At 44.8% G+C, this 19,026-nt stretch overlaps 1 protein-coding gene across 7 annotated transcripts in view; it reads right to left on the bottom strand.

Annotated features, from left to right (window-relative positions):
- Positions 1-19,026, bottom strand: part of tln2b (talin 2b) — a 293,811-nt gene that overhangs the window by 81,094 nt on the left and 193,691 nt on the right. For all 7 annotated transcript variants that reach the window (XM_068015241.1, XM_068015242.1, XM_068015244.1 and 4 more), the window contains 6 exons: positions 16,418-16,552; positions 16,142-16,270; positions 13,204-13,306; positions 9,340-9,548; positions 6,897-7,016; positions 3,453-3,650 (listed from right to left, as the gene is read on the bottom strand). In XM_068015241.1, coding sequence (XP_067871342.1) covers positions 3,453-3,650; positions 6,897-7,016; positions 9,340-9,548; positions 13,204-13,306; positions 16,142-16,270; positions 16,418-16,552 — 894 coding nt within the window. The remainder of the gene's footprint in view (positions 1-3,452; positions 3,651-6,896; positions 7,017-9,339; positions 9,549-13,203; positions 13,307-16,141; positions 16,271-16,417; positions 16,553-19,026) is intronic.

Below are 19,026 nucleotides of genomic sequence, written 5' to 3'. Positions count from 1 at the left end.
GAAATTCCTTAATGGCCCTTGTTTTCTGAGGATCTGCCATTATTCCTTCTCTGCTCACAATGTGGCCCAAGAAACGAGTCGATGTCTTGGAAAACACACCCTTCTCGTTTAGAGTCAGTCCCACTTCTTGAAGTCTCTGTAGAACCTCTCTGACTGTGTGGTTGTGTTCTTCCACTGAATTTCCGTGTATCAGAATATCATCTGTGTGGCCTATCACTTCTAGGATACTGGACATTGATGGTTGAAAAATCTCTGGTTGTGAGTTTATTCCAAACAGTAACCTATTAACACAAAACTGCCCAAAAGCTGTTATGAATGTAATCAATAACCTTGAGGTCTCATCCAGGGGTACCTGCCAAAACCCACGATTGGCATCGAGTTTTGTAAACATGGTGCTCTGAGTTGTGATAAACTGTCATCCACCATAGACACTGGGTGAATCTCACATGTTACTGTTTTGTTGAGCTGTGTTAAGCCCGCGCATATTCGCAGAAATGCATTTGGCTTCGGGACAGGAACCATAACTGAGCTCCAGTCCATTGGTTGTGTTACCGCAGAGATAACACCCATTCTTGTCAGCTCCTCCAATTGCTCCTGGACTTTGGTTAATAAGGGCTGCGGCATTCTTCTTGGTGTAAAGATACACACTGGCCTGGCCCCTTCCTTCCAAGTGATCCTGTACTCAGTCTCTAGTTTTCCGAGCCCTGGTAACATCTTCGAGAATTCTGTTTGAACGGAATTGTTTATCATTGTGTGCTTGACTTCAGCTACCTTTTTAATCAACTGCAGTTCCAAACATGCATTCCTGCTCAGTAAAGAAAATTCTTGATTGTGTATGACATACAAGTTCTCTACCAGTTGTCTTCCTTTCTGCTGAAGAGTTGCTTGCAGTTTGCCTTTTACTCGCAGTTGCCTCCCTTCTGGACCATGCAACTGTATATCTGTCGGTTGCAGGTAATGTCTCTTCACCCAAGGCTTTTGGTCTGACACTAGTGTGACACGAGCCCCTGTGTCAAGCTTAAAATTCCCAAGATGTCCATTGACATAGATGCCTGCTGTCTGGAAATCTTGGTCTGGATTACCGATTTATTCCAAGAACTCTCCTGGTTCTTTCTCTTGTGGGTACTGCTGTACTTGATTCACTGCTCTTTGCATGAAGTTCTTCTGATTTGTACCTTTAAGCGAAGAAATCTTGCAACAGCACATCTTCCCTTCGTGTCCAATTTTTCCACACTTAAAACATTCAGCTTTGCTTGCTGTGTACTGCTCTCATCTGTGGGTCTTCTTGGCTCCACAACGTCAGCAAGGTTTTCCTATTTCATGCGCTTTCTCACCTGTATGTTTTTTCTGTTGCTCAAAGTGTTTCCCTGGCTTTGGCTTAACCAGTTGGATGGGCACTGGACTCCTTCTCATCCACGGCTTGTCTTCAGCTCATTGGATGTCCCTATTCTGTTTGCAAACTTCTGCCTATCTTAACATTTGAATGGCCTTTTCCAGTGGATTGCAACAGGTCTGACAAGGATTCATCCAATGTGCTGACAACTATCTTGTCTCTGATTAGTTCTGCCTTGAATCCATTGTATTCACAATCTTCTGCCAATCTATACAGGCCATTAAATATAGGAGTCTACAGATTCGCCAATCACCTGCACCTGCTTATTAAATTTGGATCTTTCCAAGATTTTATTGGTATGGAGATTAAAATATTTATCAAAGACTTGGAGCATCTCTTTGAATTTATCGGTACCCTCACTGATCCCTTGTTGGGCAATTACATCATCCGCAATCGCTCCTACTGAACATAGGGAGGTGTTCACTTGCTCCACTTCAGATTTTGTATGGATTTGCAAAGTGATTCTAAACCATAGGAACCTTTTTCTCCATAATACCTCTTGATTTTGGAAACTCTCCGGCATTCCCAATTTTGGATCGACTTTATTTTTAAAAAAAGTGTTACCCTTTAAGAAACACTTGTTTTCAGGCTAGCTTGCTTTAATGGAGGTGTCACAACTGTTCTTGAGGGTTCCCTGCTGTTTAAATAGGGTTTTCCCCTTTCTTTGAGAACTTCAGTTTGTTTTTTTCAGGCGTACTTGCCTTAATGGAATATCCCTGCTGTGTCGGGCTTTCCTGCTCTTCGCCCTCACGTTCAGCCCAAGTGAAGGATTGGGTTTTTCCCTGTGTTTTTTTTTCTCTTCGAGCGCAATGCCTGAAGAAAATTACTTTAAGCTGTTCAAAGGGCTTTAACTCACCCAATCATTGGATTCTATTTGCAGACAACCACACTTCTGTTCTGTGGTGCAGCCTGTACATCAGTGTTCTGACTCACTACAGCTGGGGAGCTCCACACAGCTTCTTCTGTAGGTAAGTAGTTTCTTACTGTTCCGGGCCAGTAATTCTCTTTAAACTTCTCTGTTGTTCCCCTGATGTTTCTTCTTTCACTGCTGCTTTAGCTGCTGTTTAACCACTGCCAGCATATTGCATTGTCGGGTTTGTATTAGTAGCATTGGAGGGCGTTCTACCAGAGAAAGTCTTCGACTCTGGCAAAGGTTAATTAACAACTCTATTATTAACAGTTACTATGTACACTCTCAGCAAGTCACCTACACTAGCATCCTTCATGCTGCTATACCCGCTTCATAAGCCTATTGCATGTGACTGTTACAGTGTTGCGCGTACATTGAGAGGGGTCTCTCACTGTCTTCAGTATTAACCCTTTACATCCTTATACTACAGTGTGCTGACAGCTTGGGCCCAAGGCACCTTATTGGGGGAAGAGATTGCTACGTCAGGCTTCATGCCATTAGAGAATGCTTCACACTGAACCTAAAAGAAAACCATTTCAATTACCAACTTAAGCACAAAAATGCTCACATTAATGGCAGACTGCTTGTAGCAGAATCACAGTAGCTCAGAGATTACTGCCAATGATGTCAGTTAATGAGTACCTCCACTTTTAAAGGGGTACCCCCCCCCCCTTCCTGTGAAGGGGACCCACAAATCTTAGACATGTCAATAACAATCTAACCGCAACTGTTTATGAAAAGGAACAGTCCAGTTTTATCCCCAGGATGCCCATGTTCTATTCTTTGATCTTTTTTCTAACAGGCCTGAAAATGGAGAAATACAACAAAATTACAATAAAATGCACATTCACCTACCCCATTATCCCTCAAGATGCGGGTGATGCTGGTAAGGGCACATTCATTGCCCAATCCTAACTGTCCCAAGGGCATTAAGATTAAAGCACATTGGTGAGGGACTGGAATCACATGTCGTCATGAGATTGGGTTAGGACAACAGCTTCCCTCCCCTGAAGGACAATAGTTTTTACAATCCCATATCATTTTATCTGGTGCCAGTCCACAAATGATCAAATTTTAATCCAATTTCCTAACTTGCCATGGTGGGATTTGAACTCATGACCTCTGTAACTGCGAGGCTACACTCTTTACCTGAGCTTGCCCGGCCATTTCGATTCCCGCGTCCAGAAAGTCGTCAAAATCTTCGCTGAATTTGCCAGATGCAGCAGCCAATTGCCTACTGGTTCCCCGGGATGCGTGGACAACCTCCCCTGCTGACTGGTTCAGGCCAGCAGCAGCTTGATTCAACTCGCTCTGAGCTTCCTGGAAGCTCTTAGTGCTTGGTGGCAACTGTGACAGAGGCGAAGGAGAAAAATTGAAAAAGTGGCATTAATCCAATTATTGGCAGCCGGACATTTATAAAACCTCCACACCTGCAGACAGACACACACACACACACACACACACACACACGGAGAGAGAGAGATACACACACACACAGAAATCCACTAACACAGATACACACACACACTGACATCTGCTGACACATGCAGAGAGAGATGCACACGCACACATTCGCTAGCACACTGACACGGAACTGATTTTTTCTCCTCTGTTTAAAACAGTGTACCTTTAAGACAGAGCGAGAAATTTTAGATTTCTGAGGCACAGTGTGCCAGCTGCAGTTGTTACCAAAGCAACAGCAGGAGAGTGAGGAGGTCACATGGTATAAGGTTTCAATTTGACTACGTAAAAACCAGCTAAAACCAGATTTGAGAGACATCAGCAAAGCGTGCTTACTGGAGGAAAGAGCTATTTCTCTCAGCAGAAATTCTACAATGAGCTACAGGCCATGTTAATTGCTGAAGGAGGAAAAAAATCCTTTGAAGAGACCATTTGTATTGCTGGAGGAAGCAAAATTCCTTCTCTTTACTTCCAATCCAAGAAGTCTTTGCTTCAAGATTGAATCTCTCTTGACTGATTCGGTTTATGGAATTCGCAGTCAAGTTTCGACTGAGAGACTGTCGGTTTTAAAATCCGAGTGGACCTATTGCTATACTCCCTGTTTCAAGAACCATTTGATGCCTGCTGCAGCCGAAGTGCTTTGATTGCCTATCTATTGAAAGACTGTTTCATCAAATCCGCATGGAGACTTAGAGTGGCATTTGATTATTTTTGCACTAGGATACCTCACCCATCAGGAACATAACCCACAAAGACCTACCACCCAGTTATTTATTTATTCTTAAGAAACAGCTAATTTTTACAACATAATTTTTTTTTGAAAAACTGGTTAACTGTTAGTTTTTGAGTGTATGTGTGAGAATGGGGGAGTTAGGTTAAAATAAGAATATATAAGGTCTTTAGACATAGGTTTATCTTAATAGTGTTTAAGATTTAGTTTTTAATAAATGGTTAATTTGTTGTTGTCTAAAGATACCTGGTTTGGTCTGTTTAATTCTGGGGGTTACTAGAGTGTTTAATTGGGCTGTTTTCTGGTTGGGTGGAAAACTTCAAATAATATGCTGCAATCTGTGGAGTGATGGGACTAAATTGGCAGTGCATTGCTCCCACCTCGGTCGTAACAACACGTGGAGACATACACACACACATGGGCGCAGACATCCACTGACATTTGCATAAGCACACACGCTAACGCGCACACAGACACAGGGACACACAAAGACATACAGGAAGCGTCAATAGCTTAACTTTGTGTCTCAGTGAAGATCCAGCAATGTTTTAATATGTAAAAACTTTACACAGCTTGTTATTACCATTCTTAAAGGTATAAGACACATTACCCCACATTACACACATGGTTCAGAGTGATATGACTAAGTCCCACGGAGTGACGTGCAAACATTGTTGGAAACCAATTCCAGGCTGGGGGCGTGAACCTGTTTATCAAGTGTCACAAGAATACAAGATATAGCAGCAGGAGTAGACCATATAGCCCACCGAGGCTGCTCCACCATTCAAAATGATGCTGGCTGATCTTGGGCTTCAACACCACTTTCCCACTCGCTCACCATATCCCTTGATTCCCCAAGAGATGAAAAATCTGTCTATCTCAGTCTTAAATGTATTCAATGATGGAGCATCCATAACCCTCTGAGGTAGAGAATTCCAAAGATTCACAACCCTTTGAGTGAACTAATTTCTCCTCATCGCAGTCCTAAATGATTGGTCCCTAATCCGAGACTGTGCCCCTGTTTTAGATTCCCCGACCAGCGGAAACAATTTCTCAGTGTCTACCCTATCAAGCCCCTTCAGAATCTTGTATGTTACAATGAGATCACCTCTCATTCTTCTAAATTCTAGCGAATACAGGCCCAATTTACTCAGCCTCTCACCATTGGACAAACACCTCATCCCAGGGACCAATTTCGTGAACTTTTGCTGCACTGCCGCCAATGCAAGTATATCCTTTCTTAAATGTGGAGACCTAAACTGCACACAGTACTCCAGATGTGGTCTCACCAAAGCCCTGTACAATTGTAGCATGTACTCCAATCCCCTTGCAATAAAGGCCAACATGTCATTTGCCTTCCGAATTGCTGGATGTACCTGCATGCTAACTTTCTGCATTCCTTGTACAAGCACACCCAAATCTCTGAACATCGACACTTACAAGTTTCACACCTTTCAAAAAATATTCTGCTCTTCTATTCTTACAGAACATTCTTCCCTACATTATACTTCATCTGCTGTCTTGTTGGCCACTCACTTAACCTGTCTATATCTCTTTGCAGCCTCTCTGTGTCCTCCCCACAGCTCACCTTTCCACCTACCTTTATGTCATCAGCAAACTTAGATACATTACTCACTGTGTCTTCATCGAAGTCATTAATATAGATTGTAAATAGCTGAGGTCCCAGCACTGATCCTTGTGGCATTCCATATTCACTGCCTGCCAACTTGAAAATGCTCCATTTATACCCACTCTTTGCTTCGTATCCATGAATCAATCCTCCAATCATGCTAATATATTACCCCCAACTCCATGAGCCCTTAACTTGCCGATTAACCTTTTGTGTGGCACCCTGTTGAGCACCTTTTGGAAATACTGTGTTCTCATTGTGCTGCCAGAGCTTAGTGATGTTGTGTTTTGAGACATAGATATGGGTTATCACCTGGATACGGTCCTTTACCAATGTGTGGAGCAGGTTGGGTATGTTCTGACCAACAACAGGTGCAAGAGTGAGTCTTTCCACCATTTCAATGAGACTCTGAACTGCCACCTGTAAAAGTGGGGCATGATACGGCTGGGATTAATCTTATTTTCCCTTCTTTGAATGTGGGTTATGACTATGTGCTTAACACACGGACTCCCATTTGGGGTAGTCTCAGGCTCACACTCTCCTCTGCTCTTCTTACACACTCAGGGCACGAGGAAATGAAGATTCCAGATTTCTGTAATACTGCTCCGGCTGGATTCTTACAGTGAGGGGAGGATTTCAGTGATGGCAGTTGAATGTGAGACTCTGGTCCGATGCCTGGACTGTCTCCCAGGTGCTTGGTTGTAGTTTGTATGGTTTTAAAATAAAAATGGTGTAAATAGTTTGGGGTCATAATACATTGCTAAAATCTTACCGAGTCGACCAGCAGTTTTTTGCTGGACTCGCCAATGCTTTTCAGCGCCATGTCCACATCCTTCTGCCCTGGCAAGCAGTTCACACAGTTGTTCAGCGAGTGAGATACCGACTTGGCCACCTTTAGAAGACAAAGGAACAATGCTGATACAATCATCCTGACTGGAACTCATCAGCACCAGTCTTCCATTGACTGGATTGAGTTGCGTCCGATTCAATGGCGTGTTGCATGGCAGCAGTCTATGCCAAAGGGGATGCGCCACAGAGTAGGAGGACAAATTGCCAATCGACCACATGGTGAGTGCAGGATCGCAGCCAGTGCCACCTGGAGATAAGGCAGATGTGGGGATGAGGCACTAACAACCACCTACATTATATAGTGCTTTTAACGTGGCAAAACATTCCGAGGCACTTCGCAGCTTCATTATCAGACCAAATTTGACACTGGGTCATACATTACGATAAATCACCAAAAGTGTGGCCAAAGAGGTAAATTTTGAGCAGCGACTTAAAGGGAGAGAGAGAGAAGGAGGCGCAGAGAGGTTTAGGGAGGGAATTCCAGAGCTTAGGGCTCAGGCAGCTGAAGAAATGGCCACTATGGCGCAGTGTTTAAAATCAGGAATGCTCAAGAGGCCAGAATTGGAGGAGTACAAAGGGTTGTAGGGACTGGAATAGGTTGTAGGAGCTGGAGGAGGTTACAGGGACAGGGAGGATTGTAGGCCTGGAAAAGGTTACAGGGATAGGGAGGGTGGAAGAGGTTACAGAGATAGGGAGTGTTGTAGGCGTGAAAGAGGTCAGAGAGATAACCTGAAAGGGGGCGGGGGGGAGGTGAGAACCTGAACAAACAGGTTGTCTTGTGTCATTTATGAGAATCTTCAAGCATTCAGTTCGCAGTAACAGGACTGAAAAGACTTGGGAACAAGGTACTACTCCCATCCAATAGAAATGTTACGTTTCCTAATTCATTCTTGGGATGTGGGTGTTGCTGGCGTTTATTGCCCATCCTTAGTTGCCCTCAGAAAGCAGGTTAATGTGGGACTGGAATCACACTTAATCAGATCGGATAAGGATGGTAGGGTTCGTTCACTAAAGGGCATCACTGAATGAGTGTGGAATGTAACAGGTAGGAAACTACTCAAAGGGAGATTATGACATCAAATCAATTACTTTGTTATATGTGTTCAGACACTTTCTATCATAGATCAGCACGTTTAGGAAAAATATTCTGATATGTGTAGGAGATAAATTGTGGCATAGCTTCTTCCATACCAGTAACTCATTGCGAGGTATGAAGCCATGGAGAAGAGGCTACATACGGGGTGGGATAAGCACCAGGTTCAAAAGTGCAAGGAGAACCAGAAGTGGGAACGTCCTAAGTTGGAAAAGAGTCTGAATAGAATATTGCAAGGTTGGGGACTGCTCACAGAGAGATACATACAAACGGGTGGGGCTGGGGAGCAGGGCTCTCCTTACTAATGCTAGTCAATTGCTGCCTTGTTGCTGCTTCCGCTAGTGTTATACTGTGCTGTGGCCCAGTTATACACACTGCATCCATTCTCTTAGTGCTGGTTAGCAGAGCGAATTGAAGTACGCTGCTGGGTAATTGAATAAATCGCTTGCTCCTCTGCGTACACTGACAAAGGACAGCAAAAATGGAGGAGTTAGGAAACGTATTGAGTCAATAGTGTGTGACAGAGGTGGTGCTGTCATGTGGAGACCATGCAGGGGTGCTGTTGGTATATTATCCAGGGTGGAAGAGGGCCAGCTGAAGAGAAATAGGTTCAAACATAAAAGGGGCAATTTTAACCCAATTTGCTCAGTGGAAAGCCGATGGATTCAGGGCTCACCCATGGACTTTCTCCCCATCGCCGTCTGACCCAAACCAGCCTCTTTCCTGCCAGGCTGGTTAGAAAAGAAAGACTTGCATTTATATAGCGCCTTTCATGACACTAGAACATCCTGCAGCGCCTTACAGCCAATGAAGCACTTCTATTAAAGGTCATCACCATTGTAATGTAGGAGATGCGGCAGCCAATTCATGCACAGCAAGATCCCACAAACAGCAATGTGACGATGTGTTTTTTGGTGATGTTGTTTGAGGGATAAATATTGGCCAGGACACTGGGGTGAACTCCTCTGCTCTTCTATGCGAGAATGCCATGGGATCTTTCACGTTCATCCAAGGGGGCAGATGGGGCCTCAGTTTAACATCTTATCTGAAAGACGGCACCTCCGACAGTGTGGCACTCTCTCAATATGGCACTGGGAACGCTAGCTTAGATTTTTGCATTCAAGTCTTTGGAGTGGGACTTGAACCCGCAACCTTCTGACTCAGACGTGAGAGTGCTACCAACCGAGCTACGGCTGACACTGTGGGCGCGGTTAACACTGGGTTTGTACATACACACACATAGACATTTTAACACATGCTCGGCGTGCCTGACCTGCGCCAGCCGTTGCTGACTCTCTGCATCTCCGGGCGAGGCCAGTGCGTGCTTGGCTTCCTGGATCAGCACGGCAGAGCCTTCCATCACATCGCGCGCTGTATCCAGCATGGAATTCTGAGCTGGCGAGTTATCGGTCGACGCGGCCACCCCACGAGCGGCTGACGCCAGCGTCTTGAGAGCTTGCGCTGTTTCCCGTGCTGCGATACCTGAAAGCAGAGCACAATCGAGAGATCTGACGGAACGGTTTTGACATCTTAACAGAATTAAGGTGAATGGGTAAGACAGTCAAACACTAAACGACCTCCTTGCTTCACCACCAAAGTTACTTTCTCCGAAACCTCAACCCCACCCTCCCGACCTGCTCCATTTCTTAATCTGGGGTCGGAGCGGGGAGGCTCCCAACCTGCTTGACCCAGTGGCACAAGCCACCTAAACGACGAGTTCAGGATACGTCGCCCAGACGTCTGGGTGAGGTGACCCACTGAGCCCACACTGAACAAAGAATGACTCGGCCTGCCTTTCCCAAATGATCCAACTTCAAAGTTTAAGAGTTACAGTCAATGCCAGTGTCTGGCTCGAAGTTTATTGTTCCAATGTGAGTCCCTTCATTTCCAAGAGTTTGATTTTACAGATCCAAGGGAAGGATTTCATCTGTGCTCTGGGAGCAGACAAATGTCACGATGCCATGAGGGAACGCTAACCTATCACCTCACTATCGACTTGCCTTCATGGGATGTGGTCACTGGCTAGGCTAGCCCATCCCTAATTGCCCTAATTGAAGGCATTTAAGAGTCAACCACATTGCTTTGGGAGTCACATGTAGGCCAGACCAGGTAAGGATGGTGGATTGCCTTCCCTAAGAGTAGGGATCAGAGAAAGACAATTCAGAATATTTTCTGAATGGCGAGACTCTAGAAACTGTGGTGCAGCAAAGGAATTTGGGTGTCCACATACACTAATTACTAAAATTGAGTGGAGTACAGAATGTTATCGAAAAGGCCTTTATCTCAAAGGGGTTTGAGTGCAAGCGGGAAGAAGTGATGCTTTAGTTGGATGAAACCTTGGTCAGATCCGATCTGGATACCACACAGAGTTCTGGGCTCTGAGCATCAGACAGGGTATAGTGGCCTTGGAGGGTAGGCACAGCAGATTCACCACAATGATCAAGCTTAAAAGGGTTAAATTATGAGGACAAGTTGGCAAAAACCAGGCTCATCTTCCAGTGATTGTAGAAGGTTGAGAAGTGACTGAATTGAGGTGTTTAAAATGATAAAAGGATTCATTCGGGTAAATACAGAGAAACCATTTCCTCTGGTGAGGGAATCAGAACAAAGGGCCATAACTTTAAAATTAGAGCTGGACCATCCAGGGGCGATGTCAGGAAGCATCTTTTCACACAAAGTGCAGTGGAAATCTGGAACTCCAACGACCCCAAATGGCCGTGGATGCTGAGAGTCAATAGGAGCTCTCAAGACTGAAATGTTCAGATTTTTTTTTATTATGAGATAAGGGTATTGAGCGCTATGCTACAAAAGCAGCTAAATGGGAGTTGAGGTACAGGTCAGCCATGATCTAACTGAATGGCAGAACAGATTCAAGGGGCTGAATGGCCTCCTCCTGTTCTTATGCTCCCCAAGCAGAACAGCAAGAACTCTCGATTTACCAAGAAAATCTAAAAAGCTTCATTTTGCTTCTCCAGATAACGCTGATCAACATCTAATAGTCAGTGCCAACCCTCTGGAAATACAGCAGACAGGATATTAGGCAGCCATTCATGATTGAGCCCGACAAGCTCAACGCATGGGTCGGATCTTGCTGGAAAAATACTGGTGCGTTCATGTGCAAATCAGCCAGCAAATGCAGGGGATTAAGAGACAGGCTGGGAGTTGTCAATCTCCAGAGCTTGCTGCTCGACTTACTCCACTTTGCACAAACGGCGTCTTGCCCTCAGCTTCCCTGTTAAGAACTGACTGGAATTGTATAGCAAGTGCCAATTAAACTCGCTGCAGAAAGTTAGAGCTGATAATTAACAGTGCAAATACCTTTTTTTTTTAAAAAGAATCTGGTAACTATTAATGCAACACCAATCAACCACACTGACCCAGAAAGGGAACAATTTAAACTGTCAGGTCTCACTCCTGTAGATTGTACCTGAGGGAGATTTTAAAAATGATAAATGTAATGTTTGTCCTACTTTTCCTTTGTCTCCTCTTTCTCTCTCTTTCAATTCAATAATATTTTCCTTCTCTTTGTTTCTCTTTCTGGACATGATTTGAGTCTAATTCAGCCCTTTTCCTTCTCCACTGTTCCTGTTTGTTTCTCAATCCTTAATTCTCATTCATTAAAGTAATCAACTGTTGGTCCAGACGTTCACTGAGGTCCCGGGTCTTCTCTCTCCACAGATGCTGCCAGACCTGCTGAGTATTTCCAGCATTTCTTGTTTTCATCCCAGGCGCCCTGTTGCCCTCACTGCGCTGTTACCAGCTCACACTTTCAGCAAGTTACAACACAAACATTTTTGTGCGGAAGAGTGCAGGGGAGGTCTGGGGTCGATCTCCTTGGAACAGAGAAGGCTGAGGGGAGATCTGATCGAAATGTACAAAATTTTGAGGGGCCTGAATAGAGTGGAGGTGAAGGTCTATTCACTTTAGCAGAGAGGTCAGTGACGAGGGGGCATAGATTTCAAGTGTTTGGTAGAAAAATTAGAGGAGAGATGAGGAAAAACGTTTTCACCCAGAGAGCGGTGAGGGTCTGGAACTCACTGCCTGAAAGGGTAGTTGAGGCATTCAAAAGGAGTCTGGATATGCACCTCAAGTGCTGTAAGCTGCAGGGCTACGGACCAAATGCTGGAAGGTGGGATTAGAATAGGTGGATCGTTTTTTGGCCGGCACTAGCATGATGGGACAAGTGCTTTAACCTTTCTATGATTCTAACAGGGCATGCTGCAAGATGCCCCGCTGCAGCAAGCTCAGGCTCATTGGTATAACTGGGACTGCTCACTATTACTGTCTCCTCATGCTCCCACCATGAGTCAGCTTCCATCAGCGTAACTGTGAAACTTCACCTTATACATGACAGATAAGTAATTGAAAACCATTGTCTGCTCTGGAATGCTGAGCTGTGCACTGGAGATGCAATGGGATTCCAAATATTCCACCATTCCTCTGGGAGCTACAGGGTAAAGCTGCTGGCATATTTTCCAATGAAGCACGCTGAAAATTATATATTTTTTGCAACGGTTTGGACAGCAAGGTTCAGAGGTCAACAAAAGAGGTTACACCACCTGTACGGTGTCCATTACACTGAGATACACCCACCTGTATAGTGTTCACTCCGTTGAGACACACCCACCTGTATAATGTCCACTGCATTGAGATACACCCACCTGTATAGTGCCCACTGCATTGAGACATACCCATCTGTATAGTGTCCATTGCATTGAGACACACCCACCTGTATAGTGCCCATTGCATTGAGAGACACCCACCTGTATAATGTCCATTGCATTGAGACACACCCACCTGTATAATGTCCATTGCATTGAGACACACCCACCTGTATAATGTCCATTGCATTGAGACACACCCACCTGTACAGTGTCAACTGCATTGAGACACACCCACCTGTACAGTGTCCACTGCATTGAGACACACTCACCTGTATAATGTCCATTGTATTGAGACACACCCACCTGTATAGTGCCCATTGCATTGAGACACACCCACCTGTATAATGTCCATTGCATTGAGACACACCCACCTGTACAATGTCCACTGCATTGAGATACATCCACCTGTACAGTGCCCATTGCATTGAGATACACCCACCTGTACAGTGCCCATTGCATTGAGATACACCCACCTGTATAGTGTTCATTTCCTTGAGCTGCACAGGTAAGGAGCTGCGCCATTGAAGAGCCAACAGCCTTGGATGTACTTCCGAGATCCTGAGCGCATTTCTCCAGCTGTAAAGATAGCAAGGCAAGAGATCCATTACTGCATAGATCCAACATCAACAAATTGCACAAACATAACCATGTTCTTTCTTCCCAAATGTATAACCCTCCTTTTCTAAATCAAATACATTCTACAGCTGCTGGTGAAGGTCTCTTTACTTGTGAGTATTATATACATTCTCAAGATGTGAGCGCCGCTGGGAAGGCCGACATTCATTGCCCACCCCTTGTCGTCGTGAAGAGGTCATGGTGTGCCATCTTCTTCAACCACTGGCAGTGGTGTTATACAGCTGAGTGGTTTGCCAGGCCACTTCACTTAACAGTTAACCATGCTGGTGGGGGGGCTGGAATCACATGTAGGTTAGATTGGGTAAGAACAGCAGATTTCCTTCCCTGAAGGACATTCATGAAGCAGATGGGTTATTATGACAGCCCAAACAGAGAGAGAACTATTCAACAGGAGTGGGGAATGACACTTGAGCTTGATCCTGTTTGCTGTCACAAGAACACACAAACTTTCCAACAGGGATGATTGGATGTCTGACAAGACCAAGAACCCGAGATGATCCTTCCTCTCCCTTGCACATAGCTACGAAACCCAACTGCAGAGTCTCAATCCAACCCTCATAGCCTTCCCAGTCTGAACGGCTCAAAAACCTTACCATGCCCATACATGGGCCAATTGACTACTGCCTCAATAATTAGACAGTTCCAGAATGTCAACAAGCAGAAGCACAGGGTGTGTCTTGGACTGGATTGACCTGGAGGGAAGTGAAGATACAGAGGTCAAAGAGTGTGACCTATTGCAGGGCGACATCAAAAGATCTTGCTCTGCACAGACAACAATGGAAGAAATGGGTTGCCTTGTTTGCCACTCGGCAGTCTATTCCGTAGACTGGCCATTCACTCACTGAAGTAATGCTTCCACCATTAGTTTTGAATCTCCCCCCTTCAAGTGCAGGTCATGCCTTTCAGTTCTATTGTTTCAGTTCTATTGTGACAAGGTGAAACAACTTGTTATGGTTTAGCATCTCAGCGCACGCTGATGAATGATGTACTCTTCCACTGTACCAAAGACTGGTCAATCATTTCTGCATAATTATCATCCCAACTTGACAGCCGACTGCAAAAACTGCCTTGATCTCTGGGCCTTCAGCATAAACCATTTGGGTTCATGGCGGCTAAAGGCGATTGCTTAATACATCTTGTGCTACCCACAATCTCAAGCTATTTATTCTATGGACAAATAAAAGAAGCAGCTCCAGCAAGGAGAGAGATATTAAAATTCAACCTAACACAGTTAAAAATGTAAATCTGTTTGGAATGGGAAACTTCACCATTTCACTGCTGCTTATATCAAATCAATGGCACCACACACGGCACAGCGGGAGAAATTAGCTTCAATAACGGGGTACAGGTCATGCTGTGTGTTGATCTCAATTCATGGGACTGGGGGAGGGCGTTTAAAGCCAAAAATATTCCTGGGAAATGCAAACAGTTCATGCAGTAACCTTCATCGGATTTTTAGGACTTTTTTTTTTAAAGAGTAAATGGCATTCAGTTAATAAGCTCTTACTGCAGTTTAACAGTAAACTGTAGTCATGTGACTGTAATGGGCTATAAATAGTTTCGAGGTCGGTTTGTATTTTGGTACCAGCTGGTTAAATTATATAGCTGACTGCTTGAAATGTTGTGATTTTACACACCAGGTCTATTTGATGCCTTGATCTACTTCCCTTAACCCTGGAAGGTCCGGCAGTCTTGAGAAACTCTGGGTTCCCTGTTATCCTGGTTCTCAAATGCATTTTTGTCAATGTAAAGTGGACTAGAATCCCACAGCCTCAACCTCCTCCAGGAGATGCAGCAAGTTAAAAAAAACATTTCAGAAATGCACAACTCCGATTGGTGCTACAGGTGGACATCCTCAGAGCAATAACTTGCATTTATATATCCGTGGTTGGAGAATCTACTTTGATTTGCAACTGACTGCTCAACGTTGGGCATCCCAACTCTGCACCCAACTACTGAATTTTGCCTGTATTGAAATTGGTCTGATAGACTTGATTAATGTTGTGTCTGACCAAGTTCACATGGACTTTGATTAATAAATGTTGGACTGGCATCTCATGAGTTGATTAGAATCAAAACCTGATAGGGCCTTCAGTGTTGAGAAATTTCCCAAAGTGCTTCAAAACAACCCCACTGACTTACAGTCTGACCATCCACTATTCTTAGAAACTCAGACACGATAATTAACCTCATCATACTTTTCTTTTGTTCTATTTTTAATACTTGGATACAACCAGTGATCATTGTAGGCATTGCACCCAATGGAGATGAACAGAGTTTTAATGCTGAAGCATTCCTTCAACAACTGGAAATTCCCTTTCCTTCCGGGCACATGATGACGCAGCCTGTCCTCAATCCAGCATCCTCACACCTTCCGGCAGAGGAATCCAGAGTCAATCATCCCACCCGAGAACAGGATTCCACAGCAAGTGGTGGCATTTCCCAAAGGAACTTGGACTGAATCATCCAGGGATATGATGATCAATGGTGGTGTCCTGGTGACACCCGGTTGAACTGAAGGTGACTAATGTGAATCCAGCTCTGCGATACTCCTGGGCTCAGTAACTTGCTTGGGATATGACTACACACCAAACTCTCAGCCCTGTTTGAATAAAAACATTCACATGCCAACACTAATGAACTGAACTAAACAGACAGGCCTGCTTCCTTTCATCACAATTCTTGGCAATAACTTGATTCTTAAAAGGGATTCCAACGGTGACGATCGCCACTGGAAAAGAACAGAATGGGTTCAGAAGGAAGGTCCGTCTTTACCGTCTCCCCAGGCAGTGGTTTCAATTGCCCATCAGCTGCTGCCATCTTGGCGTCCTGCAGTTCATTCCTCAGAGTCTGTACCGACTGCAAAGCCGAGTCGATTTCCATGGGCCCACACGCTTCATGAGCCTGCATTCAAGGGAATCGGAAACTACTGCTTTAGTTCATTTTCAGGCTCCTCTTAAGACAGTTTCACTCGTTACCAAACTCTTTACACCCAACAGAATATCCAGTAAAACCTGACAAGTTGGCGGCGATATGCCACCCATTACCGACCTTTTGCACAGACGTTCGGAGCTCCGCCAGGCTTGTGGCAAGGTTCTTGGCACATTGGCCAAGCTGCATGGCAGCGGCCTGGTCAGCAACAGTGGGCACGGCAGCTTTAGCAGAGGAAACCATCTTACTTCCAGGCTAGGGAAACACAACAGCATCATTGAGGAGGAAGATTTGCATTTATATAGCGCCTTTCACAATCTTAGCACGTCCCAAAGCGCTTAACAGCCAATGGAGTACTTTTGAAGTGTCGTCACTGTTGTAATGTAGGCAACGCGGCAGCCAATCTGCGCACAGCAAGCTCCCACAAACAGCAATGTGATAATGGCTAGATCACCCATTTTAAGTGATGTTGGCTGAGGGGTTAAATATTGGCCAGGACACCCGGGGATAACCCACCTGCTCTTCTTCGAAATAGTGCCATGGAATCTTTTACATCCACCTGCGAACTGACAGGGCCCCCAATTTAATGTCTCATCCAAAGGATGACACCTCTGACAGTGCAGCACTCCCTCAGTACTGCACTGGATTATGCTCTCAAGTCACTGGAGTGGGATGTGAACCCACAACCTTCTGACTCAGAGGCAATAGTGCTACCCACTGAGCTACAGCAACTCATAAAGAGACCAGCTGTAAATATCTGAAACAATACTCTAACTCCTTTTACAGCTATCAAATGAACTGCGGAAAGGGTAAAAATCTCCGAATGCTGCCCACAAAACAGTTAAGCATTTTCAGACATTGCACAGCATTAATTATTTAAACCTTAAACATGTTTATCCCTTAGATTATGTTTATTGCTCTACAAGCATTCAAATTGAGTTGATATGCAGAGTGGCACCTTAATAACACAATTAGGAAGAATCTGTCATGGAGCAAACAGACGGGATAGCAACGTGTGAGCAGTGCTTAAAGCTGGAGAAGTGTACCACAAAGACGAGGCCTATTAATGGTGTTTGGTAATGGTTGGCTGATTTATTGTATAGCTGTCAAATACAATAAGAAACAATCTATTAGAGCCCTAAGGGACCAGGGAATACTCAACTTACTCTGAATCAGCTAGTCTTGGTAACTCAGCAGTCAATTCCAATGTCAATTATGAAGGTTTTCCTGATTTAGTTTGATTGGAACCCACCCACCACCTTCAACATTCACTCCCTCCATCACCGACGCACAGTGGCAGCAGTGTGTATCGTCTACCGGATGCACTGCAGCAACTTGCCAAGGCTCCCTCGACAGCACCTTCCAAACCCGCGACCTCTCCCACCTAGATAGACAAGGGCAGCAGACGCATGGGAATCCCATCACCTGCCAGTTCCCTTCCAAGCCACACTGACTTGGAACTATATCCTTCACTGTCACTGGGACTGAAACCAGGAAATGTCTTCCTAACAGCACATGGACTGCAGCGGTTCAAGGCGGCAGCTCACCGCCATTTTCTCAATGGCATAGTCGAGGGGGATCCCAGCATTCATCAGCATTGTAAGCAAGGGTCAGGAGCGACCTAGAGCACTGGGAGGGACAGTGTCAACATAGATCAGAGCTTTTACAAAGAAAAATACATAAATATTACATGAAACAGGCCATTTGGCCCAGAGTCCATACTAGCGTTTCCTCGAAGTAGTCATTTCACATTTACCCTTGCTGTTAACATATCCCTTGAACCATCTCTCTAATTGAATCTTGAATGCTGACATATTTCCAATCTCAGCCATGAACTCTGGAAGTGAATTACATAGCTTCACAAATCTCTATGAAGAGGTTTTTCCTGCTCGCTGTTCTAAATCTTTCACCTTCAATCTTGTATGTTTGGCCTCTTTTGAGCCCTCAACGATTGGAAATGGTCTGTCTCTATTGACCCTCTCTTTTCATAATTTTTTAAAACTTCTATTATATCACCCTGCAACCAGTGTTGTTCCATTGAAAACATACCCAATTTTTCTTATCTTGACTCTATCTTTTCGTCCCTGGTCCAGTCTCTTACCACCTACATCCGTGACTCTTTTGACGCCCTATGTCATTTCGACAATTTCAGGTTTCCTGGTCCTAACCGCCTCCTCTTCACCATGAACGTCCAATCTCTCTATACCTCCATCCCCCACAAGGATGGTTTGAGAGCTTTCCGCTTCTTCCTCGAACAGAGGTCCAACCAGTCCCCATCCACCACCACCCTCCTCAACCTGGCTGAACTTATTCTCACATTGAACAACTTCTCCTTCAACTCCACTCACTTCCTTCAAGTAAGCGATGTTGCTATGGGTACCCACATGGGTCCTAGTTATACCTGTCTTTTTGTGGGATATGTCGAACAATCTTTGTTCCAGTCCTACTCAGGCCCCCTCCCCCCAACTCTTTTTCCGGTACATTGATGACTGTATCAGTGCCATTTCCTACTCCCGCCCCAAACTGGAAGACTTTATCAACTTTGCTTCCAATTTCAACCCTTCCCTCACCTTTACATAGTCTATCTCTGACACTTCCCTTCGCTGACTTCTGTGTCTCCATCTCTGGGGATAGGCTATCCACTAATACTCATTATAAGCCCACCAACTCCCACAGCTACCTCGACTACACTTCTTCACACCCTGCCTCCTGTAAGGACTCCATTCCAT

This window comes from Heterodontus francisci, chromosome 35 (assembly GCF_036365525.1).
Source record: "Heterodontus francisci isolate sHetFra1 chromosome 35, sHetFra1.hap1, whole genome shotgun sequence".
Classification (NCBI taxonomy): domain Eukaryota; kingdom Metazoa; phylum Chordata; class Chondrichthyes; order Heterodontiformes; family Heterodontidae; genus Heterodontus; species Heterodontus francisci.
Note: the sequence above shows the minus strand (reverse complement) of the source record. Positions and strands in the feature narration are given on the sequence as shown.